This window comes from Gasterosteus aculeatus, chromosome 4 (genome assembly GCF_964276395.1).
Source record: "Gasterosteus aculeatus chromosome 4, fGasAcu3.hap1.1, whole genome shotgun sequence".
NCBI classification, from domain to species: Eukaryota; Metazoa; Chordata; class Actinopteri; order Perciformes; family Gasterosteidae; genus Gasterosteus; species Gasterosteus aculeatus.
Genome location: NC_135691.1, coordinates 875,671 through 900,487, shown reverse-complemented (window position 1 = coordinate 900,487; position 24,817 = coordinate 875,671). Strand labels below are relative to the sequence as shown.

Here is a 24,817-nt window from a genome sequence, read left to right as displayed (position 1 = left end):
TCTTTTTTGTCTCCCTGTTTTCTCTTCGGCAGCCTCACAAATCCACAACGCAAACAGCGGCGGCCGCGTCGGACCGGCTGCCGACACGTCTGCTCAGCGGCTGTTTATTTAAACCTGCGCGGCCCCTTGCCGGGGGGGGGGGGGCTCCTCGGGGGCCTCCTCGGGGCCCCCCGGCTTGTTTGAGAATCCGTTCACACCTGGGCATTAAATTACTGACACTAATGTTACTAGTAATGTTGGACCGACTCCCGCTGTTCAACCCATAAACTGGCAGAAGCTGAGACACATTTGACATGTAGGTGAGGAAGAAGAAGAAGACAGATGCAGACATTGTGCAGGGGGGGGGGGCAGAGGGGGACGGGGGGGGGGGGGTGCAGGAGCACATCTGTCCTGTTCCTTTAGGTTCCAGTTTGTCTGGCTGTGTTCCTTTGGCGTGAATGAATATTATCACATGATGTTAGTATGTGGATGTCAGGCTCAACACCCTGTCGCCTCGGGGCAGCGGGGGGACGGGACGTGGGGGGGGGCTCATTGTTTGACTAGTCGCTAAGGACTCAATAGCTTTTGAACTTGAGAGGTGTGGAGGCATGAACACCTGTGCCCCCCCCCCCCTCCTTTCACCTTGTCTCACTCTGCGGCCCCCAGCGGAGAAAGGAAAGGATCCCGGAGACGTCTCCCGGGTTGTCAGTCCAGGGGTCAGGGGTCAAAGGTGGGCATGTCAGGTGTTAAGTGGAGCAGACGAGCCAATGGGCGGCGGGTTAAATGCTTACCTGGAGACCTGCAGCCAGGTGGGAGCACAAAGCCCCCCAAACAGGATGGAGACCAGAGGTCGAGACGTCATGTGGGAACAATAGAAGAATTAAACATTGTGCACTTTACCGCCTTCTGCAGGTTGCAGCTGTTTTAAGCTTTTACAACTTCTGCTTCTGTGATTTTGCTTAAAACAAGAAACGTTGCAGGTTGAACTCAGCGGGTCTTTTAATTTGATGATGTCGGACGTTGTCGCTCCTTCGGTCTCCAAGCTGAAAGAAGTTGTGCGTTAACTTTACTCCAATGAAGGCCAACGTGCGTATGGAGCCGCTGTTTCCTCACACGCGTGCTCTTTAAATCACAAAGGAACAACATTTAAAGGTTAATCACAGCTGATCAAATCAGTCGAGCAAACAAGCTGCAGTTTAATCCGAATCACTGCGACGTCCAGACTGTCCAGACTACTTGTCTCTGTGACGAGGGACAAGAGGACACACTGTGTGGAGGGGGGGCCATATGTTGAGTAATCTATTATTTATTCATCACTCTATTGTCCTGAAACACACACACACACACACACACACACACACACACACACTGACTTGCAGACATCAAACCACCAAGAGAAATGACACACTGGCTTGTTGTTGTGTTGTCACTCAAAATGTTGATGGATGAATAAACGATATAATATAAATTGAGTAAACAATGACGCATGAACTCAAACCAGCCTCCTGAGAGCTTCAAACACGGTGTGAACTTGTGGTTTATTAGCTTCATGTTTTTAAGTGACTGTTTTCAGTTCATTTTATTTTGAAAATTACTTTTGTGTCTATGTCCATTTTTTAAACATTGTAATAACGTCTCCATTTGATGCGTTGTGCGTGTTTAACTGAAATGGCAGTGTGTCTGTTGCCCCGTTGGGAGGCAGGTGCTGTATCTAATCTCATAGAGAATATGTGGGTTACCGCGGCAACAGCCTATTGATAACAGCGAGGTCATTGATAACACACAACGAGGTGAATGACATTCCACCCAACAACGGGCGCACAAACATTAGCACGACTCTGCTCGGAGATCGTTTAACAAACCAATGTTGATTTCGTTTACTTAGCGTGTTTATTCCTCGCTGCGGCCGTGTTGGTTTCACAAAAACACGTTTTTCAAACATTTGTCGGATATTTCAACGCTTCATCTATCAATTGCGTAATCCATAATTGATGTGTTGTGTTGCTTTCACTGTACACATTTGTATCATCAGACCTCCACACATGACGCAGCGTTAAACACGCAGAGCGGCCATTCTTATCATATGTCCCAACCATCTGATCCAAACGCGACACTATTGTTCTTGTGATTGTGGCTAATTAGCAATTATCCCTGCGTGGTCCTTCTAGTCAGGAGCCCCCCGACCCCCCCGGGGGTCCTGCGTATCCACACACACACACACACACAGACGGGCTGTACTCCCTCTGCTGCCTCTCCTCTGTAAACACAGCTCCTCTCTCATCAATGAACAATCACACGTCTGCTGCTCATTTGAAATCAATTAAATTCAGATATTTGATAAACAGCTGATCAGGTTTAACATCTGGACCAGCGAGCTCCAATGGAAACGTGCTGCATTCGGTTTTACATCCCTGAAAGTTCTCCACGATGAATATTATTAAAGTACATTCAAGTCATAATATTAAGTCATAATCAAAGTCAGACTTTTAATTGTAAAGGGCCTGATTGAAACGTTGTTATCCATGTAAGAACTCAGCAGGAAGCTCGTGGAGTAAATATCTCACATCTTCAGCCTTCTGGGGGAAATAAAACCTGCTGTTTTAAAAACACCACAAAGCGCCGGTTATTCTTTGCAAGGAAAAAGACAGTTTTTCCAATTTTAATTTGTCTTTGTGAGAAAAAGTGTGCCTCAAATTACCTGAAATGTAAGATAAACAAGAGTCAGACATGTGTCACCTTTTTACCAATTACCATTACCAGGGCCGTGTGTGAGGGCAGGAAAACACGGCCTGAAGCTGCACGCTTACAGGAAAACGGACCATTCCGAGTTCACAGTGTAACATCCAATCACAAGCGGACAGACAGGCTCTATTAGCCGGCCTCCACTTCGCGGTCGAAAGGTCGCGACCTTTCTCCTCAGGCAGGTGCTCGCGTGGGACGGGAGTCTGAAAGAGTTTAAACGAGCTTAAAGAGTTTAAGTGAATCTAAAAGAGTTTAAACGAGTCCGGCCGAGCAGAAAGACTCAGTACCAAACACACCAGGTGACGCCGCCATCAGCCTTTACACACACACACACACACACGCGCACACACACACACACACACACACACACACACACACACACACACACACGCACACACACACACACACGCACGCACACACACACACACACACACGCGCACACACACACACACACACACACACACACACACACACACACACGCGCACACACACACACACACACACACACACACACACACACACACACACGCACACACGCAAACACACACACACACACACACACACACACACACACGCACACACACACACCAGAATGGAAATTCAAGCCGACAGTCAACATCTCAAATAAATACATTTCTCCATCTTTTTTTGTTTTAAGATATTAAAGTAATTTCTATAATTGTTTGAAACAAGTCCACTTTTCCTAATTCCCATCTGTGTCCTTGACAACGGGGTCACAGCCGAGTCCTCCGCTGGCAGCTGTGCCAGATGTTGACCAGAGAAAAGGGGGGGGCGGGGCTTGTGTCAAGTTATTTCCTTTGAGTCAGCTCCACCTGTCCTCCCCCCCGACCGACGGGCGGATGCCCTGTGACGGAGGAGACGGAGGAGACGACTGTCCTCAGGACGCCAGACGAGACAGAAGCCAGCGGTTTGACGGAGGGACGGAGGGACAGAATACTTGTCTACTAGACTTCTAGAATAAAGAATACTTTGATTATATACTTGTAATAATACTTGAGACCTGAAGCCTTCAGATAATAAACGAATAATCGGACAGTTTGCTTCGCTGGACGTGAGTGTTGATCATCACTGAGGAGGTTATGCTGAAAGTCACACAATGCCACAAACAGACACACAACTGAATCCGTTACACCAACAAACATCGGATCATTGCGACTGTTTCAGTCACGTGTTCGACAGCGAAGTACACATTTTATAAAATGTGAAATCTTTATAATATTTCCTCCGCCGAGGGAAGTAGTGTTGTTTCTTCTCCGTTTGCCACATCGATCTCCTGACTTTGTCTCGTCCTTTGCAGATTCTGGAAAAGTTGCTTTTATTTGTTAGCGTGTTGCGCACTACATAGGACGATGTAAGGAGATATTGCGTGAATAAAGTGAACGTTGTCCACACGCTCTGGGAGAAGAGAACCGGGGGACGGAGCGCGTCCACAGCGGTACGACCTGCTCCTCGACACGCCGGGACTGAATTCAACAAGGTTACTTTCCTTCATTCTTAACTACTTAACTATAATTTACTATGTTATTTACCCTCAATGGAAAAGGCATCAATACGACGCTAAACCGATGACCTTTAGGTTTCATCATCTTCTGGATCGGCTCATTCTTTTCTCACTTTTTCCATAATTTGTGTCCCAGTGAAACATCAGATAAGAGAAACTGAAATGGAAACTCTGAAGAGCTGAAAGTGTTCTGACTGAGACAAGATGCTGTTTCATATTACAAAGCATGTATGTCATGTAACATGGTGTCTACATATATATATATATATATATATATACACATATATATATATATATATATATATAATATATTCATCCGCAGTTAAAAAGTACTTCTTCAGATGGAACAATTGAGCTTTTCACTTTTGAATTCTGAATTCCTTCTTTGAGGTGAAAGCAGATGAGTCCTGAGATGTGAAACAACAACAACAACTCAGTACAGACAACAACCAACTAGAGTGTAAACCGTGTTGATCCACGTCGTGTCATCGGTGGATCGATTAACACCTCGGAGGTCAGAGGTCGCAGGTTCCTAAAGATTCTTCAAGCTGCTTCGTTTGTCTGAGAAACAGTAGAATAAATAAAGATGTTACTGTAACATCAACGTGCAATTATAAAACATTTGCTGTCGCTCTGCACACACACACACACACACGCACACGCACGCACACACGCACACGCACACGTCTTGTCACACTCATTCAGCACCCGTCTCTTCTACTCGTAGACCTTTCCTATTATTAGTGCTAATACAAGGCCAGAGGACATGCAGGGAAACAGGCCTGGCAGCGCTTAAGAAACCCAAATGTGGGCCTGTGACTCGCTGCCAGCTGCCGGCGGCTTTGATGCGCCGCGGCTGCCTGATGCTCATGTGATGGTTTCATTAGAACATTTGGTGTAGGTGTCAAAGAGGTTCTCTATGTCTGCGCTGCAGCTATTAGGCCCAATTATAGCTGCCAGCGAGCGCGAGGACTGAGGCGGCTCTGTGCGCGGCAGCAGAGTGGCCTTAAAGAGCCACCGAGACTCACAGGAATTGCTATTCATAACACTTAATAGCTTATGAATTAAGTTTTCCCTGTAATTATTCACACCGCACATTCAAAAGAAAAGGGTTTCTATAATGTTCTTTCTGCTTGGTCAATAAGGAACAGTTCGCTACTGATGATTGGAGCCAAACCATTGTTGCGTTAATTGGTTAGTTGAGCGGTTCCCAACATGAGGTTCTGGACTCTTTGAAGGGGTCACAAGATAAATCTAAGAGGACACGGACACATTCACGGCGACACATTTTATCAAGACAAACTTTAGTCTTTTCACGATGCTTAAATGTCTAAAATGTTCAAATGAAGTTATAACAAGCTGCAAAATAAAGTCACCTAAAATACATAAATACCAGGTGGTCACATTAAAGTCTGTCAGCGACGACATGATTCACTTCACTTTTACTGGACGGAGCTTCTTCACATTGGAATGAATTTAAAGGTTTAATTACATTCATGTGAAACGCCGTCAGTGCTTTAAGAAACGCTTTGATCGGTCAAAGCGCGCTCTTATTGTGGAGGGGTTTGCACGCACCTACAGGTGTCCAGAAACGTCCCCCAACACGAGGAAAGGGAAGAGAAAACGCACGCCGAGCGGCACGGAACCTCTTGCGCGTCGCGGCTGAGAGATTTCTTTTGCATCCGTCGTTACTTTGTTTGTCAGAAACTTCTTCTTTGTCTTTAACGGCGACGCGTTTGAGCCGACGGACTGACGCGCTGGTCTGAGGTCAGTGCTTGTGAGCGAGCACAGACCTTCATGTTTCATCAGTGATGATGTACTGCATCTAGTACCATGAGATCCTCTGCCGAGTCTCCTCTATAATCGGAACCATTTCTAATGTCCATCTTCTAAATTGCCTCCATGACGTGTGCGCACATGCACGCAGCCCCTTGTTTTTAAATCTTCTTTTTGGGAACCACTTAAAGATTAGACGTAATAGACGTGCCGGGAAATGTGCCGCTGAAGGAATGTCAACCACATGTTCAAAAATAAATAGACCTGTGAGAATTGAAACTAGCACTCATAAGGTTAATCAACTGTAATTTCTTCATGGTTTCTCTGCTTTGGTTCCGCCAGCATTTATCCTGTCATTTTATTATTCTAGATTTCTCTCTGGAACAGTAATCCAGGCGTAACCCGGCCTGCCACACCGGATTAGCTGCCCAGAGACGCAGAGCAGAGCGTGCGTTTCTCACCTCTCTGCACACCAGCAACGCGTGGGGAAACGCGCTAATTGGAGAATGAAGGGGTGGCACGTTTGGACCGGCCTCCGATTACACAAAATACTTTCCTCCGTCACGCCGTGCTTCTGTGGTCGGACGAACCTCTCCTCTCCCCCCTCCCTCCCCCGGCGGGATCGACCGGCCGCTCGGCACAAAAGAAGCCAGGGTTAAGAGGCCGGAGCAGCGAGGCGGCGGCCTTCTCTCGACCCGGGTGGCGTCTCTGGCGTGGCGCGGAACCAGGCCGGAGGAGCGTTAAGCTCCCTCAAGCTCCCCTCTGTTCCTCTAATGGACTCCTCCATCCGCAGAAACATCGCCAGTTCATATTCCCCACATGACACTTTTCCTTTCTTTGCTTTGGCCATTTTCCCCTTTAGCGGTGTTGCCTTTCAGATTCCTCAACGGCTCCATCTCTTTTACGCGGAGAGTCGGCGTCCTATCAGTGAAATCAAAGGCGATTACACAGCTCAGCAGTCATCTAGGATCTCTGCGGCGGCGGTAAGTATGTAACGCCGGCCGCAGCCCCCAAGTCTCTGTTTGTTCAGGGAAAGTGCTCTGTAATTTATTTAAAATAATCTATTTTAACAAATAAAGAGGTCATTGACTGCGCGCATTGCTGCAGGCGCACATTTAAAAGTGCCGGCCGGACCCGGAGGACGCCGAACAAAGCCGCACAGCCAAATGTGAAGAGAGGCACACGGCGCTCGCCGAGCGAGTGCTTGCCCGCCGCCGCGCCGCGCATCGGGCTGTCAGCTCCGCGTCCAGGGGGCTTGTTTGAAGAAGGGGTGGGCCCGGCCCAGGTGGGACGTTTGGCATCACAAGGAAACTCTCTCTCTCTGCGATTCCGAAGGGCTTGAAATAGAGCCGGCTTCTCCCGCATACCAGAACATCTCCCCACTTGCTCGCCGCGGTGGATTCCGCCGCTCAGGTGCTCTGTGTCGGCGTTGTGATGGGATCCGACTGCACCGCACGGCCCGGCGCATCAAAGGAAGTCAAAGAGAGGAGGCCGGTCCAACTGTAAGAGGCCCAGTTATATAAATGGAGCCAAAGTACTTTGCTTTATTTGGACTTGTTCGGCCTTATTTGTTTGTACACCACACAGCTTCATACTTGGCGAGATGCAGTGCAGTTCCCCCCCCACCTTAAATACCTACAGTATGCAACTTGTTGATGATGGGTTATAAAACAACTTATTTCCATCATTAAACCTTGTACATTATGGTTTTCAGATATTTTAGCCAACAATGGTTTCATCAAAGACTCCATTAAACTCAATTTATGAACGTTTTTCCACGCCAGACTGTGAATGCAGCACACTGGCTGGCTCACCCGCCCATGAATCACAAGAAACGAGCTTCGAGAGCTAACAAAGTGGCTAATTTCAGAGCATATATGTATTTATAAGCACGCAGTGCACTTGGGGGGCAATGCAGAAGACTGACATTTCACCAAACTCCTTTACTGAAAGCATCAGCGGCCACGACGGGCCTCTGGAGCAGTAAGTGGCCGGTCTCTTCTGTTCAGGCCAAAGAAAACCCAGTTTAGTGTAACGGCTGTTTCCTCAGGCAGCAGCAGGAGAGGAGGTCTGAGGGCTCCACGTGATGTTGTCCCTCCAGCGTTTACCTTTTATCTCCAGGCGGCGCGCGTCGATCTCCGAGGAACCCTGGAAGTCCGAGGCGTCGCTCGGCGCTCTCCTCGCCAGGTTCTGCGTTACCTTCTCGGCCTGCGCTGGCTGACTCTGAGCTTCGGGTCAGCGCGTCAGCGTGAGGCTGATGGATTACTTTACTAATGATTTTGGCCTGAAAGTGAGCTGGTTTTAAAAAGGCAGACGCTGGTGCAGTCAGTTTGAGTTTCATACGGCGTTATGGATTGGCCGGGTTGTGTGTGGAGCACTTCTTCAACGGCCAAAAGCGAGACTTGATTATTTAATGTTCTTGTTTAACAAACCCGGTTTAATCTGCAGAGCAAAGAAACAAGAAGTCCAATTGACACGGCTAATTTTTCAGAACCTGAAGTAGGGGGATTTTTTTTTACCGCAAACAAAACCTGCAGACTGAGCGGGAGGCGTTTTCCGCGAAACGTGATACGGGATTCACACGTGAGATGTTTGCATGTACTGTACCAGCAGAGGAGGATCCTGCGTGATCGAGCCCACCCACACTGCGGTGTTGTGAGGGAGCGTGCCCCTTACCTCCCATCGGGGGCAACAAGGTCCTATGTCCACATTTCAAGCAGGGCTGTCACTCACAGTAGGGGAGAAAGGGTTCTGTCCTGGGGTCAACACTTATGTTCTCCAGCTAAGAAAGCAAGGCCGGCTCTCGGAGGCCCGGCAGCGGCTCCACACAGCAGCGCTTTGTGCTGCTCAGAGATGAGCAGGGGGAAGCGAAACTGACCGTTGTCTGGAGTTTCTGCAGGATGCGTTTGGAATTGCAGCACACTTCCGCTAATCCACGACCACCACGGGTGTCAAAGAAGTTGCTTCCAGGGAGCTCTGCATTAACCTGCATTCATTTTGCATTTCTGCACACGTAACGCGGATAACTAGCAAACCGCTTCTTGTTTTCGCGTCCAGCAGACGTCACGGTTCAGCTCCGTCTCCGTCATTAGCAAAGGTTTTTAACGTTGTCACAAAGTAGTTCCTGGCTCTGAATGATTTCGCAGCTGCTGTCGTTGAACCTCTTTCAGTCTCTTGGCCCTGTTTGAATCTTTCAACCTCTAATCGCGTTAGCCGGGATTAGCACGCAAAACAGTGCTTTCATGGGTCTGGAGGAGATAAAAGGGGGAGGGGGGGGGAGGGTGCGACCGATGGACACATGTTTGGGCTGGTGTCTCCTCCTAATGTGATTTGGCACATGGCGCAGTGCGCTTCTTCTGGTGTGGAGTTTCTTTTAAGTGGCTAATGCCTGCGGTGGGTGAGCACCCACGGGGGACGAGAGAGGTCAGTGTTTTGGGTAGAACGTGTGGAGAAGGTGTGGGGGATCTTCCTGTCATTCACCGCCCATTCCTCTGAGCCCCGCCGACCTCTGACCCCTCATACCGACGAGCCAATAACCTCATCCTCCTGCAGAGCAGCAGTTGGATGTTGTCCGCCTGTGGAGGGACGTCCCGTGTGGCGTCTCTTAAACTGGTGCTTTGTGTGTGAGGGACAAAGCGCTTTTAGTCTTTGTTTGGTTGAGCACAACGATATCAAAGACAATTGCAACGCAGTTTTTAACTCATTTACAGCGAAGCAGCGTTTCAATAATAACAGAAAACTTCGGAGTTGACGCACGTTTGCGTTTGGAATCGCATTCCAATGCAATTTGTCACTAATTGCTTCAGAAAAGAGTCAAATTTCAAGACCCCTAATTGTGCGACTTGTGAAGTTGGACATCACTCGATCTCTTTGTGTGTAGAAATGTTCCCTGTCGAGGTCAAGAGTCGACGTCGCCCTCACACACGGTTCGCATTAGTCATCCGAGGTGCGCAGGAAAGGGTTAAGATAATGTCCAAAGTGGAAGAGATTGAGCCATTAACTTCAGCCTGATCCCAACTATTGGTCACCGGGGGCGACGGCCGGCCGCCACTCGCCGTGACTCCTCCTCTCTGGCCGCGGAGGTGCGCAGATGTACCGGGCGCCTCCAATCAGCCCCACCGAGACACAACCGCTCCGCTTCCTCCGCGCAACACGCCGCCGCCTCCCAACGCACGCACACATTCGAACGGCCGACCGGCGGACATCTGTTGGTCATCACGGCTCCGCCTCAGCAGAGAACGAGTGACATTTAATATTTCCTCCCCACTTGAACAAATAAGCTCTAATAACTGAAAGGTACTTGACCACAGGAGGAGAGGAGATGTGCAGATCCTTTGCTTGAATCTGCGTTCTTCAACTTTCCGTAGTCTTTCACCTCAGGCGTGTGTCTGGAAAAAGAAAACCAACTCGAAACCCACCAGACCCCCAAAGCCCCCCAAAGCCCCCCAAAGCCCCCAAACCACCACAACCTAAACAGTGACAGAACGTCATAAATCACTGCTTAAAGAAGATATCACTGCTTAGAAATACTCACAAACACAACTCAGCCTTGTCGTCCGCCCACACACACACACACACACACACACACACACACACACACTTGAGCTGATGCGCTGCAGAGCTGCAGAGCATCGAGAGACTTTCATAAAACACTCATTAACTTCCTTTACAAAGCCGCCTTTGTGACCTGCCAGACCCCTCTCTCTCTCTCTCTCTCTCTCTCTGACACACACACACACACACACACACACACAGACACACACACTGCTTCTAGCCTGAGGAGAAAGTACATAAACACTAAATGGGATTAAAGTTTAAAGTGTAGCAGCGACTCCTCTGGAACATGAAGGGCTGCTCGCGGCCTTTAAGGAGCAGACCCGGCTCGCGGGTTCTGACCCGCTGGACGTCTGAAGACGCCTCGGCTTCCCGCTTCAGGACCTGCGGCGGTTACTTCATCGGTTTCTGAGGAGAACGTCAGGTTAAAAGTAGGAAAGGCCTGGATTCACACCTGGGCCCTCAGAGAACGCCGAGTCCTCTGGATCCACCGACTTATTCTTTATTCCCTCATAAATTACACGTTACGCTAATTTAATAGAAATCACAGAAAGAAAATGTAGTAAGTAAAGGTTGAGTCATAAAATGAAAAAAGGATAATTAGCAGCCTGAGGTTCTCCTGCAGCATATTAAATATATATATATACATGTTCAGGCCAAGCGTCGACATTCAAAAGCGGTTACATCAGCTCCACTGGTTTGTTACGACATGGATCATATTCTGGTCGTTTTGGCATCGATCTTTATGCGTTATGATCACGTTGTCCTGAGTCCAACAAGCCAGGAAGCAACATTCTTGTGTTCTGTTTAAAAGTGCCTCAGCGAGGAGGAAGGGAGACCGCGCACGTTAGTTTGACCTCAATGACGCTCAACAAAACTTGCTTTTTCCCCCGAAAATCACTTGTTATGCATTTTTAAACAGTTTCCTTTATAGGTGATTTAACATGATGATGAGAGTGTTATAAATGATTTAAAAGGAGTATTTAAGGAGACATTTTAAAGACAAACAATCAAGCGATGCATCAATAGAGATAATTATCTGCATTACTTAGCGTGAGCAGGACGGCTGGTGGAACAATCAACGTCCTTCGAGGAGTAGCTGCCGGACGCCGCCGGAGGCCTTTCTGCCGCGGCAGCGTGACGCCCTGATGAATTTAGCACAAGGCTCTTTGGGCTCCGGCTTCCAGCCGCTCGGCCCGCTTCTCCCCCGGCAGACGGGCGGAAGGTTCGGGGCGAGAGGTCGGGCCCCGCGCGCCCGGCAGGGATTCCCCCGCCGCGGCTCCTTCCCAAAGGCCGCCGCGGTGATCGGCGGATGAACCCGCGTTCCCTCCCTCGCCCAGCGAGAGGGTGCTGGGGGAAGGAGGATATTGGTGACATGTCTCACTTTATTTTGGAGTGTGTTCTGTTTGTCCGCGTGGAGGTGTCCGAGGACGTCTTCCTGCACGCCATCATTTACATTCAATGCGCGCCCTGTGCTGCGGTTCAGGCCGCTGCGGATCCCATAAAGGCCGACTTGTTTAATGCGACCGGAGGAAAACTGCAGCCGGGCAGAGACAGCAAAGCAGTGGGGCAACAACCTCCATGATGGATGACACAGAAATAAGTGCCTGGCCTGGGGGGGGGAAACTTCTAATTACGAAAGAGGAGGCACACGCCCGTTCGTCCCCCCGGCCTCATGAATCCAATAGTGTGGTGAGGATTTAGAGGATGGACCAGAAGTGGCACCTTCTCCGACCACAGCGCACCTCGACGAGCTGCCCCCCCCCCCCGCCGCCGCCAACCGTCACATAGCCGAGAAAAGACCCGGACCTGAATACAGCCCCCCCCCCCCTTTTATGGCCTTATAAACAGGCGTTTGGTTGGTTTTTCGATCGGCAGGAGGACACATAGGGCTCCATTCATCCCGCTGGTGGAGCCTCTTTCCTGTCATTCGACTGGCTGCACTATTAATGTTTAAAGATGAATAATTCCTGACAGTCTCCGGCTCCTTTGCGGCTGGTGTTTGTGTAACTATCCATGTTTCAGCATCGGGGCGTCTGCTTATGTCTTTGTTTGGTCGCGACCCCTTTTCTACTCGGGCCGCCCTCCCAGGACCAGAAGCCCCCGCGGCGCCCTGAGCGCTGTGACTCCGAGAGGCGCCGCGATGCTTCGCCATGGAGTCCCGCCCTGGGGGGGGGGGGGCTGCCCCCCCCCCCCCCCCCCCCGTGAGCCCACAGACGTGAGGTCACTGTGAGCGTCCTCGCCGTTGGTTTGAATGGCGTCACGTCACATTACTTGTAAGTCTGTGTCCACTTCACATGAGCTGAGGGGCTGAAGCCTGAGGAGAAAGTTATCTCGTTATCGCCGCGGGGAAACCAAAGCTGCTTTCCTGCTCCAGCACGTCCTCAAAGTGGGCCGTTGTCCAGCAGCTACATGTAGTCACTCCACGGCTTGTGTTACACCACATATTGACATTTACAGCTCGCGTTTTCAAATACCTGCCAATCATATATTTTGACAGGTTGGATCCCCATTGACGGTGTGTTCTCGGGTGGAATGGAAGCGGGATGTGAGTCACAGTGATGTTTTCGTCCAATGCGCATTGCTGAGCTTTAGACGTGAAAATGAACTTGGAAAAAGGCAGAAAAGGGATCTTTTGATGGAAGGAAATGCACCCAGCTGTGCGCTGGACTCGACACGTGTGACGTATAAATGACCTTCTATCTCATGACAGCTTCTCAACAAACCACCGGCTCAATGGGAGATTTTATTTTAAATTAGAATTCCCTCGTAGATGTGGAGATATCACACTTAATGATAATACGAAGTGATGGGTCTCAAAATGTTGTGCGTTTTATTGGAAGAACAAGGTTCTGCTTTATTAAGTGACCTGAACCTTGGTGGGCGCCATAAATATTTCATCCAACAAATGATCGACTGTCAATCATCTCTGTCATGTTAAGTACATTTTAGACGGAGGCTTTGTTAATGTTTCATTTTCTTTATTTACATTTTAAGTAAGAGGAACACTAAGTTTACTTCTTCTGCAGGAACACGTCGGATTTGTGTTGCTGCTGGAGGTGAAATAATCTACTTTATTGAAGTTGTTTATTTTCCTCTTAGACCAATTATTCACTTATGCATTTACATATTTGCAGGAAAAAGTCACAACATTCAAAGACTCTTTTTATTATCAAATTAGAATAAATACCTTAATTCCTGACCATCACACGTGTTAAGATGTTTTCTTTTTCTGCGCAGTCAATCATGTGCTTTGACATACAAAAACAGACCCGGGACACTTAGCAAAGAAAACCTCGTTCATAACACGCCTGGGTGCATATATTACACGTATTTAAGAAACACTGCGGGACGCCGTGGATCTGCTCCTGGAGCCACTTGAGGCCATGTTTGCTTTAATTAATGAAATGCAAATGACTGTTAGAAAGAACACTTGGATTATCTCTGAAACAGCGGCCGCCTCATGTGGGAAAAGTTGTATTAAGAAAGAGAAAAAGCAGACGGCGACGTGCTGGTGACCAAACACTCCTGCGAGATGAAGGGAGGTTAAGAGCATCGGCCGGCGAGGTGGGGAGACTTTTCACTCGTTGACTTTTGGCCGGCAGCCTTTGAGCTGTGACAGAACGCAGGTTTCCTTTTCCATTCACACCCTGTTGGTCTTGGACGCCGCCTACAACAAGAAATATTTGTGTGGGACCATCACGGTGGTTCGGATGTATTGGCGATGGCAACGAGGCATAAGGGTTTCCCTATTTGTGCCACCAGACGAGAGGCCGCTTCTCTCGGCGGCGCCAGAGGACGAGCTCGCGCCGCCTGGACAGGGTGAGACAATGACGGCTGGGTGGGTTCAGCGCGAGGAGGCGGTGAGACGTTCGTTGGGATTCAGTGGGATTTGTCATTTTATCGCCTCGTCACTGGTTTGGGTCGTGTTGAACGGAGACATTTTTCTTGTGGGCAGCAGAGGAACTTTAAAGGGTCCAATAAGCTCAAGTGGTGTCGGGCCGCGCAGACGGTTTTGGTTTGTTTACACGAATAAAAAGGATGAAATACAAAAAGCTTTGTTTTGTGATCAGAGCAACAAGAAAACAACAGCATCCGTCCTGGAACCGTGTCTCTGCTGTCTCTGTATTGTCCTCGCCCAGTTTCTACAGGAGCTCATGCTCCAGCTTCTGTCCCAAAACCAAAACCAACCCAGACGCCTTTCGCTGGATCGACTTCCTGTACCTGAATTTAATGAGAGCGCTGGTTTGTTCTTAATGTCGACCATGTGGTCTCGTCTGATCCATCATCATCGGGGGGGGGACATCTGAGCGGCCGTCACGGCGGACGTAAGCAAAGCACGACCGACAAACGCGAAAAGGGACGATTGTCTTCAACGGTAACCTCCAGGAGGCGGTCCTCTTCCGCGCGCACATCAGAGAGGGAATCCAACTTCTTCCCGCCGACGGTTGGGTGCTGGCCCACAGGAAGTGAAGCGTAAGTGCAACAGGAAGAAGAGAAGGTGGACGCTCTGGTGCCCCAGCGGGTAAATCAAGCTTCTTTTATGAGGCCCGACCACCCTGGAAGATGAAGTGCTGTTGTTGTGAGAGAAAACAGCGGAGCGGGACACATGTCATAACATTGACACCTCGGGGGGGTCGGCTGGGATCCATCCTCAGGCCACGGCTCCCATGTGCCCCCGTGGGCTGAAACGCCGCTAACCCTCAAAGTCCTTCTCCGCCGTGTCTCACCGTCCCCTGCTCCTCTCACTCGGCCCCCTGAGCTGCACTCCTTCCACCTCGGCGGTCCCGTCAGGAGCCTCCTGCCCGCCGCTCCGTGCGCGGCCTGCAGACTCATACGTGCACTCTGGTGTCAGAACCTCCTCAGGAGTGTTTGAGCGGCGCTAATGACCGCTAACGGGATTCAGTCCACACATGAGGGTGAAGATGGTTCAAGTCAGTGGCCAGAGGCAGATTTACAAACAAATGAAGCGCAGAGTTGACTGGAGCAGCGTGCACGTGGACAGCTGTCGTATCAGCACTCTACATGCGCTGTGGGAATAATAGAATAGTAATATGAAACGATCACAACCTCAATCTCAACTAAATGCTTTGACTTTTCGGATATTCTACAGAAAAAGGATGCATCATATTTGCCCTCAAAACGTATTTTCTGTAGCAGACGAGTTGTAAATGCAATTTGGGAAAGACCTTTTGTTGTGGTGCGTATATATATGTATATGTGTATATGTATATGTATATGTATATATATGTATATAGTAGCACGCGTGGGTTCGGTGGAACACCCCTGTGTTTGTGTGGAAATGTCTCATTAGCGGAGGTCCACCTCTTTGCAGGGTCACGTGTCCCTCAGGTGGGCTCTAACGAAGACATCGCTGACGGACTTTACTCACGAACCTTTTCACCGCAGGTGACGTTTTCATCGTGGTTGTAGGATTGAGCGCCGCTGTGGCTGATGGAATTGCAGGAGCACCAGAAGTATTCCTGCAGGAAGCTCTGTGTTTACCTGCAGCGTGTGACAGGAGCCCGAGACGCGGCGGGCATAATGGGTTTATTTACGTTCACACCCACGCTGCCCCGCGTCTGGCGCTCTAACCGGGGGGACACATTCCTGCAGGGGGACGTCATTGCTGCCGCCGCACATAGAAACCGTGTTCAGCAGTCAGAGGGATTATTCGAACGAGGCTGCGGCTCAGGCGGGTGCATCACCAAACGAAACGTGACTCGCATCCAGCCGCTTTAAGCATTATTGCATTAGTATCTCCATCGGGGTGACCAGCGCGGAGGCTGCGATGGGGCCTCAGACCTCGAACAAGCTGTGATTTCATGCAATAAACTAAATGGTTCTTTGTAAAAACTTTTGAGCTAAATTCGTTGTGAAATTAATCAACTGTTGTAACCCTAAAAACAACTGTACACAATGCAATTATCACATAATAATGTTGATTATTTTCTTTGTTACTTAATTATTATTATTTTAAATAATGCTGGTGAGAAATTCCTCGATCCCGTCTTGAAAACATGCTGCCAAAAGTCAAACATATTTAGTTTATTTTCATAAAATCCTTTTTTTATCCCAAAAGATTAATTGGATTATTAAATGTTCAGTGAATAGAATCAGTTGCAATTTGTTTGAGAAAATAAATCAAAAGCCAAAGCTCTTATAAATACAAATGATTGCAGTACTGATGTTTAAGAACAATATAAAACAATTATCTATCCGTAAATCATTTTATTTTACTGTAACAAAGAAAAAGTTATGTTATTAAATTCGAACATTAACATCTGTAAATGAGCAAATGTGTGATTTCAAAGCAGCGGTCAGATAAAAAGCATTTAGTGTTATCAAATGAGCGATTAGCTTGTTATTTGTCGGAGCTGTGTAAGAATATTCATCTCGGTAGCAGAAATCGCACAGACGAGCAGTATTTGAATTCGAAGCGACCAGTATATTTGAGGTCGCTGTATATTTTTGCTGGACTGTTTAGCTTGGCATGTCTCTGCTGATAATTTATGACACATCTGGTGTCGATCTGCCATCACCTTCCTCATAAAAGGTCCCCAAATCATGAATATATTCTTTAGATGGCAAGAAATGCTCATTATGGGCCCGGGCTTGATTTGTGGACTCTATCTTCTTCACAGTTGACTGGATATTTGGGTTCGGCTCAACGTGTCTCAGAGCGACTCGGCGGATTTATATTCTTGGGAGTGTCTCCCGGCCGCCGTGGCCAAGCGCGGGACACACGCGGCACCACAGCGGAAACCAGGGGATTAATTGGGGGGCTAAAAACATCACGTGAACTTCTTCTGCCGCAGTAATCCGGCGTCATGAAACTCTAGACTTCCCTCTTTGACTCAGAGGCCGCACGACGGAAAACGCCGCCACAATCCGTACGTAGCGCGCGTGATATTATTTTCTTTAGGGCGTTTCAACACGCGGATTGACAAAGGGCATTTGTCCCTGCAGCATACATGCTTAGTGTCAGCACACTTCCACCAAACAAAGACCATTTACCGGATTTTCCCTCCTGCTTTCCTCTTGCTTCCAGGCTCAAATGCGTTCTGAAGGCACTTGGACGAACACTCCTCCACACGCAGTAGGAAAACAAAGAAAAGGAGTGAGCGAGTCAAGTGTTTTTCCTCCCATATCTCGCCATGTTGCTCTGGCATGGCCTGTTATAACAACTCGCAGAAAGGTTTCAGTCAGAATGTCCTCGATGCAGCGAGGCGCACTGAATGTTTCATTATATCTAATGTTGCCTTCCCTCGAGCGCGCTCCAAAGTAAGCGAGCGAGCCTCGAAGCGCTCAACCCCCTCGTGACCACTTGGGGCAAAGCAACGCTCCCCTTTCTCAGGTCGAGAGCCTCTGCATGGATTATGTGTTTGAACACAGTGGTGCTTTTTATTTCACTTGATTTTTCGCTCGCATGTTTGGAAGCGCAGGGTTCCGCTCCCTGAGGAGGGGGCCTGGGAAGACGGGCTGTGTTTCTTGGGGCGATAAACAGGCAAAGTGTAACACATATTTTCATAAGGGACTCGGAGGTCGGCCACGCATTTCAAAGTAAATGTTTCGGAGACGATATCGTTTTTACGCTGCTGTGTGGCTCGTTTTCAAAGGAAGAATTCAAACCTGCACAACGAAATAAAGCCACATTTATTTAAATGTTGTCAAATAAAACACCTTAAGACTTGATTCACTTAAAAAAAGTACTTTATTTGAATTCATTTTTCTACAAAAAACTTGCAAAGATGTGACGAACAGTTGTGTTTCGCAAAGGTCAGAGAGCCGCTGCTTTCTGATCCCGGCTCCGAAAATCAGGACTGATCTTAATTGCCTCTATTATCTGACTAAATGGTTAATGAGAGTGATTTAATGCACACGGAGCTGTGTGTGTGTGTGTGTGTGTGTGTGTGTCGTGCTGCTCAGCCGGCGCTCTCTGCTTTGATTTCCCTGCATGTGCGAGGACTTAGCGGGCCGCGCTCCCCCACATCTGTTGGACATTAGGGGCAATAACAGCTGGGCGGACCTCAAACACGGTCACCCACTTCACCTCGCCGCGTCTCTGAGGATAACCCCGGCTCGCCTCACACTCCACGTGACGAGGGCCCGCTCGCCGGCCCGCTGCGGCCCCCGCGGCCTTCCGATGAGCCGGGCGCCATCCGCCCGGGGAGCCGCCCGTCCTCTCTGCGACTTTCTCCTGCCGAGCGTGGGAACCAAGCGGTCGCACCGTGATAACATCCCAGCGTGTTTGATTTCCCACAACGTGTCAGCTTGTTGTTGGAATAGATTCTGACTCTGCGGCGGTTGTCCGTCAGCCGCTCGCCCGCGGCTTCCCTCCTCCAAGAGATGGAGAAACAGAACGAAGGGAGGTCATCCATTCTGGCAGATGTCGAGATCTTTTACAAATTTCCCAGAAATATCTCTTTGCGCTCCTAAAGTGCTTCTTTCACAAAGTTAACTTCAAACCAGAACACATTCCTGCTCTTACAAATGAAACGTGTGATTAATCGGCAGTAAAAGGTCACTTTGCTGGTGTTTCAGCGGAGGCCTCGCGTGGTTATGAGCGTTAGCTAACGGAGGCTAACGTTAGCTAAGGTCGCTAATCGGTCGCTTTGCCGACCGAGTGGCTTTTTTCTTCACTTGTGGTTCTGTAACGGTACATTTAAACGGATTGAGACAAAATTCTTGGGCAAATATGTTACGATACACTTTGTCACTAAAACTTGTTTGCTGTTGTTTTTTTATGAGACTTGAATGATGCTTCATGACTCGTCTGTTATAGCATTAGCTTTATCAATAGCATAGTTAGCTTCATGTCCACAGTGGTTTATCAGTTTCACGTCGGTCCAATGGACCAAAGTTATTTTGCTCCTCATAAACTATTCATGTAAAAATCCGTTGATGCCAAATATTTACAAATACTAAATGCCAGATGTTAATGCGTTAGCTTAATAACGAACTAGCCAATCAAATGTCCTCGTAGATCAGACTGCTAATATATTGAGGTTAGTTGTTAAAGATGTAATTGCATATTTTTGTCATTCTATGACTAAATAAATTGCTAAAATGTCCTCAAATTACTAAAAATGCTCCTCTGTGAGATATTACACACTTTTACATTAGCATAAATACATATTTAACTCTCATGGACTAAATAAAGACTAAGTAAATGATTTGATGTGAACAAAACAGACGTTACTACATTCCAAGGATTTGCATCTCATTGATAATATAATGTTTGGCTTTAAGAATAGAATAGAATAGCTGGTGCAACCTAATCCCAATGAGCTGGAGGTGCTCGAGGTCACACCTTTCTAAAAAGTGACCTGGTCTTTACATTTCAACCCATTAGTAACTACATCAATAAGTACATTCATGTATAACTGCATTCTGCCGTTATGGAGTCACATTTTATGGCCTTGTGATTGGAGCTTTTATGGTCTGCAGATGTCTCGTAGGCTTGTCACACTAAGGGTCTCTTGTCGGGTGGAGAAGGAGAGCTCTGTTGAACTCACAGGAAGGTGGAGGTGGAGGTGGAGGCGGGGTGCCCTCTGCTGGAGCCTTTTACGCCTCACACCGATTCAACGCCGCGGTTTTCTGTCAGGAGGGATTTTAACTGGTTTGGGAAGATCTTCTGGCAGTGTGGATGGATGAAGACCGTATGAACGAATAAGCCTTCACTGATGAAATGCTGTGGTTACAAAGATACAAATAAAGACAAATGAGTATAACATGTAAATGTGTTGTAGAAGAACAAAGAAACAAGTATATGAATAAACATATATATATATATATACATACATATATATATGTATATATATATGTATATGTATGAATATGATGCACCTGGTGCTTAAAGAGTGACGGTGTCACTTATAGCTTCAGTCAGTTAAATAAAATAATGTTTAACATTATTTAAAAAAGTCTGTACTAATATGGAAACAAAATATAAAAATGAATCAGCAATATTTATAATGTAATAAAAACTGAATACTTCAATAATAAATCATTTTAAAATTATGAATTTGCCAAAGATCCACATGGTGGAAAGCCCACATTGTATGACCAACAATTATAACGTGAAAAGACAATAATTAATCTTCAAAGAAGACAAAGAAAACCAGATCATTACTACATTTAAGAGCGTTTTGGCGATTGTGCTTAAATATGAAGTATGTGTAAATGGGTGATTCATGTGTTTCGTTCGCTCACCCTCCTTCTGGCTCCAGGCAGCCGTATTCCTGTTGCCATGGAGATACCGATGACCCTCACTTCCTGTTGAGGTTCACAAAGCGTTTCACACGTTCTCCCACTTTCACCAACTTTCACCAGGAGCAGCGACAGAGAAGCTTTTAGGTGGAAGTCAGACACTAAACGCCAAGATGCATTTTCATTTCTATATTTTTCGACTTTGTCCCATATCAGTTTTGTGGATTGTAATTGTTGGGGATCTCTCCATAATCTCCTGCAACACAAAAATTAGAAATAGAAATGTAAGCTTGAGTACTTTTGAGCAATAAAGAAAATACTCTAAAAAGACAACTGTGTTCAAATCTGATTTTCCTTCAATTTCGGCTCAGAAGTCGAATCTAACCCATTAAGGAGCAAACTCACCTATTTTGGAAATACATAGTTTTCAGTGGGCAATAACTACTGAATTTATGTATGTTTGCTGCCTTCATGAGATTTCAATCCTTTATTCCTCCTACGAGTACAATGGACTTTTTTTACGACCTCATTTATGAAGAATATTTATATGAGTTCATAAACTGCTCACTCTCAGCTCCATTGGAGTGAAACATGTCGATGAAGCTGTAATGGACTTTGAGAGACAAGTCAAAAGGAAAGAATGGAACAAGTAGCATGAAACTGCTCCGTCGTGAGCTACAGGGAGTGAAGCGCGTTTATAGACGGAGGTTTCTCTCAATGAGCCTCGATTGATGGAACTTCTAAAGTGTTTTTCTTTGCAAAGTTATGAAGCAGTGAATCCGTCAGCGAGGAGGATCTGTGCGCTTTGGACGTGGATGACTGCGGACATGTGGAGAAAAGATTGACCAAATAAAAGCAACAGGTGCTCTGCTGCACTTTTTGGACCACATGAGGTTTTTGCATGTTCACTTTCTTAATGAAAGTTTGAATAATTTCATAGATTTGTTTAATGCTGCACCATCCTCATATTTTCCTTGTTCATCAATACATTACATGTCATTTATCATCCTGCTGAACAGTAGCTTGTGCACGTCCGTATGAAGCTTCCAGTTAGCTTAGCTTAGCATAAAGTCTGCACACAGAAGCAAACAGTTTAAGTGTAACAGTGAACGTTGCACAAATTCACATTTTCACACTTAACAAACTAATGAAACATATTTTTTCAGGGATCAGGAATCAAACCTTTGTTACCAAAATACGTAACCTCAGACAGCAAGACGATGGATAACAACACAGATGAGCAAGAAAATGTTAAATTTACAAATTACTCTACGGTATGAAATACAATATAAGGCCAGAGGGAAATAAAATCACCTATTTAAAAATAAAGGATAAGAAGGAATTTAAGTTAAAAATAAAAGTTAAGCGAACAGATAACCATAACAACTTTGTTGTGAGTGTATGTGAAAGTGACCAGTGTGTGTGTGTGTGTGCGTGCGTGCGTGCGTGTGTGTGCGTGTGTGTTTAATCTATTTAAAAATCCATTAAATGTGAGACAATTGTAGCTGAAGTGAATTCAAAGCTGTTTTTTATGCTAAGCTAAGCTTCATATTGAGCACACAGACACAAAGTAAATATTAATTCTGTCAGAAAACTAAACGTATTTCCCAAAATGTCAAACCTTCCTATAAGTTGTAAGACTAATTACAGCAGTTTGCGTGTTGAGGATGAAGCGGCTTCTTTTGCAGACGTAGTTTCACAAGGAACACGTCAAAGTGTCTCTTTGTGTAGAGACGGTCGATCATTCACAAATCCTGTTTTCCTTTATTGAACCTCAGTGGGATTTTCCTAAACTCACCAGCACCTCTGCTCCTTTAGCTCCTTTGGCTTCGTTGGCTTCTTTGGCCCCTTTGGCCCCTTTGGCTCCGTTGGCTCCTTTGGCTTCTTTGGCTTCTTTGGCTCCGTTGGCTCCTTTGGCCCCTTTGGCCCCTTTGGCTCCGTTGGCTCCTTTGGCTCCTTTGGCTTCTTTGGCTCCGTTGGCTCCTTTGGCCCCTTTGGCCCCTTTGGCTCCGTTGGCTCCTTTGGCTTCTTTGGCTCCGTCGGCTCCTTTGGCTCCGTTGGCTCCTTTGGCCCCTTTGGCCCCTTTGGCTCCGTTGGCTCCTTTGGCTCCTTTGGCTCCGTTGGCTCCTTTGGCCCCTTTGGCTCCATTGGCTCCTTTGGCTCCTAACCGCTGAGAAGGAACCCGCCCAGCAGCTTCCAGCCTGCCGATTGCTGCAGCCACTCCCGCCGGGCCCAAACTAATCAATGATCCCATCATTCTCTAATAAAATCACTTCTAAGAACTGTCTTCAAATGTTGAGGTCATGCCACTCTCACCCCCCACCCCCTTTTTTTACGACCCCTCTTTGTGGAACCATCCCGTCAGAAAGACATCTTTAATTTGTTTGGATCCAGCTGAAAGGGAGAGACGTCTCTATTTAAATGCACGCTTATTTTTCCAGGTGCTTGTACTTTGGAGCACGGTGAGCCGCAGCCTCGGAGGTTTCCACTCAGGGAAGCCGCAGCTCGCTCGAGAGCAAAGACTTCTGGGAGGGCAGCGAGCGCGTCCGCGGGGACTCGGCGAGAGATGGCAGGTAGCGATGCATCAATTAATCATGATACGGTCCGTCGATGCTGCAGAATGTGGCATTCACAGCATTCACGTAGTCCTGATTTAACACTGCTGAGGCCGTTCACGCGTACTTTCCTTCTTTAAGATGGGTGTGACACAACCGCCCTTCTTGCTCCTCCTTCTACTACAACTTTTACAGGATGCACTGATCTGCAACGACAGATTAGCTGCTGCACGGACGAAAAGCTGCAATCAGACAATTACATTACAGAGGATGATGAGGACAATGACGCTCCATGCTGTACATGGAAGCTAAGCAGATAAGCTTATTACCAAGGGTAGGAATGCTGAAGTAGCGCCTATGCTAAGCTAGCATTATTTTCACCCCATCTGCTCAGTCAGGTTTTTAAACTCATCACAGAAGAAATGTGCTTTTCAAAAAGCTACCAGTTGTTTGTAATGTAATATTTCGACACACACGTGGCATCTGGCTGCAGGACGTGTATACGGCACAAGTATGATTTTTATATCATATTTCTTTCATGTGGTCAAAAAAGATGCTGGAAATACAACTCTTCTGAGAAAAGAAAGATCAGCCTACAAAATGATTACAATATAAGGACATGGAAGACAACAATTAAACTGCATATCATTAACAAATTAATTGTTGTCAGCTAAAGATCAACTCATCGCGAGCTTCTGTGGAGCCGAGAGCTTCTGTACGTTTCTGTCGGTTCATCATTGTGAGAGGAGCCATGTGACATTTTCACCCTGTGTGCAAATCCCGAACCCAATGAACAAATAGAACCAATCATTTAAAAATGAATACTAGTCAAATGACCAACTAGAAGTGCAATATTCAAAATAAGAGACTCCAGCTCTACTTTGTGCCTCTCATCACTTCGTCTGTGTTCCTGCTGTTCAAAGCGACTCTCCACTCACAAGAAGACCTTCGTCCCCCGTTACCTTCATGGACCATGGATCACCTGAGCGAGGGAAGTGAACAGCAGAGGACCTGATAAGGAAGGAAAGGACAGAAACGAAGGGCAGAGAGAGCGACAGCATGTTTGTACAGCTGAACACAAGCTGAAGAAGCCCAGGCCTTCTCTCACACTCCATTAGGCCCGAAGCTGCACGGAGTGCTGCACTCAACACATAAACAGCCTGCGTGAGGAGCCATGTACGGGAGAGGCCGGGGGGGCGCCAGGCTGGCCGGCAAGAAACAACAAATGCCTTTTCACATCAGTGCAATGCCCCCGAATTACAGAGAGAAACAAGCGATGGAGGCAGAGAGGCCTGGAAGAGCAACAGGCCTCATTCGCCAAAGTTTGATCCACCGCTTCCAGAAGAGACCTGAAGCCCTCGAGCTGCTTAAAGGATGAGGAAGCCATGAGGAAGCCATGGGGAAGCCATGAGGAAGCTATGAGGAAGCCATGAGGAAGCCATGAGGAAGCCATGGGGAAGCCATGAGGAAGCCATGA

The 24,817-nt window shown here is 47.3% G+C and overlaps 1 protein-coding gene across 1 annotated transcript; it reads right to left on the bottom strand.

Moving 5' to 3' along the window:
- Nucleotides 1–18,252: 18,252 nt before the first annotated feature.
- On the bottom strand, nucleotides 18,253–24,817 carry LOC120816917 (uncharacterized). Its single transcript, XM_078101662.1, has 3 exons — nucleotides 22,584–24,817; nucleotides 20,789–21,041; nucleotides 18,253–20,267 (listed from the first exon to the last, which is right to left on the bottom strand). The coding sequence occupies exons 1-2, from the start codon at nucleotides 23,040–23,042 to the stop codon at nucleotides 20,973–20,975; spliced, it is 528 nt and encodes a 175-aa protein (XP_077957788.1). The 5' UTR covers nucleotides 23,043–24,817; the 3' UTR covers nucleotides 18,253–20,267; nucleotides 20,789–20,972.

Excerpts from the sequence above, each read along its gene's own strand:
- LOC120816917 (XM_078101662.1), bottom strand. The coding sequence starts at position 23,042 with ATGATGGGATCATTGATTAGTTTGGGCCCGGCGGGAGTGGCTGCAGCA. Across the intron at positions 21,042-22,583 it reads CTAAAGGAGCAGAGGTGCTG|GAGATTATGGAGAGATCCCC; the intron begins GTGAGTTTAGGA and ends TTTGTGTTGCAG.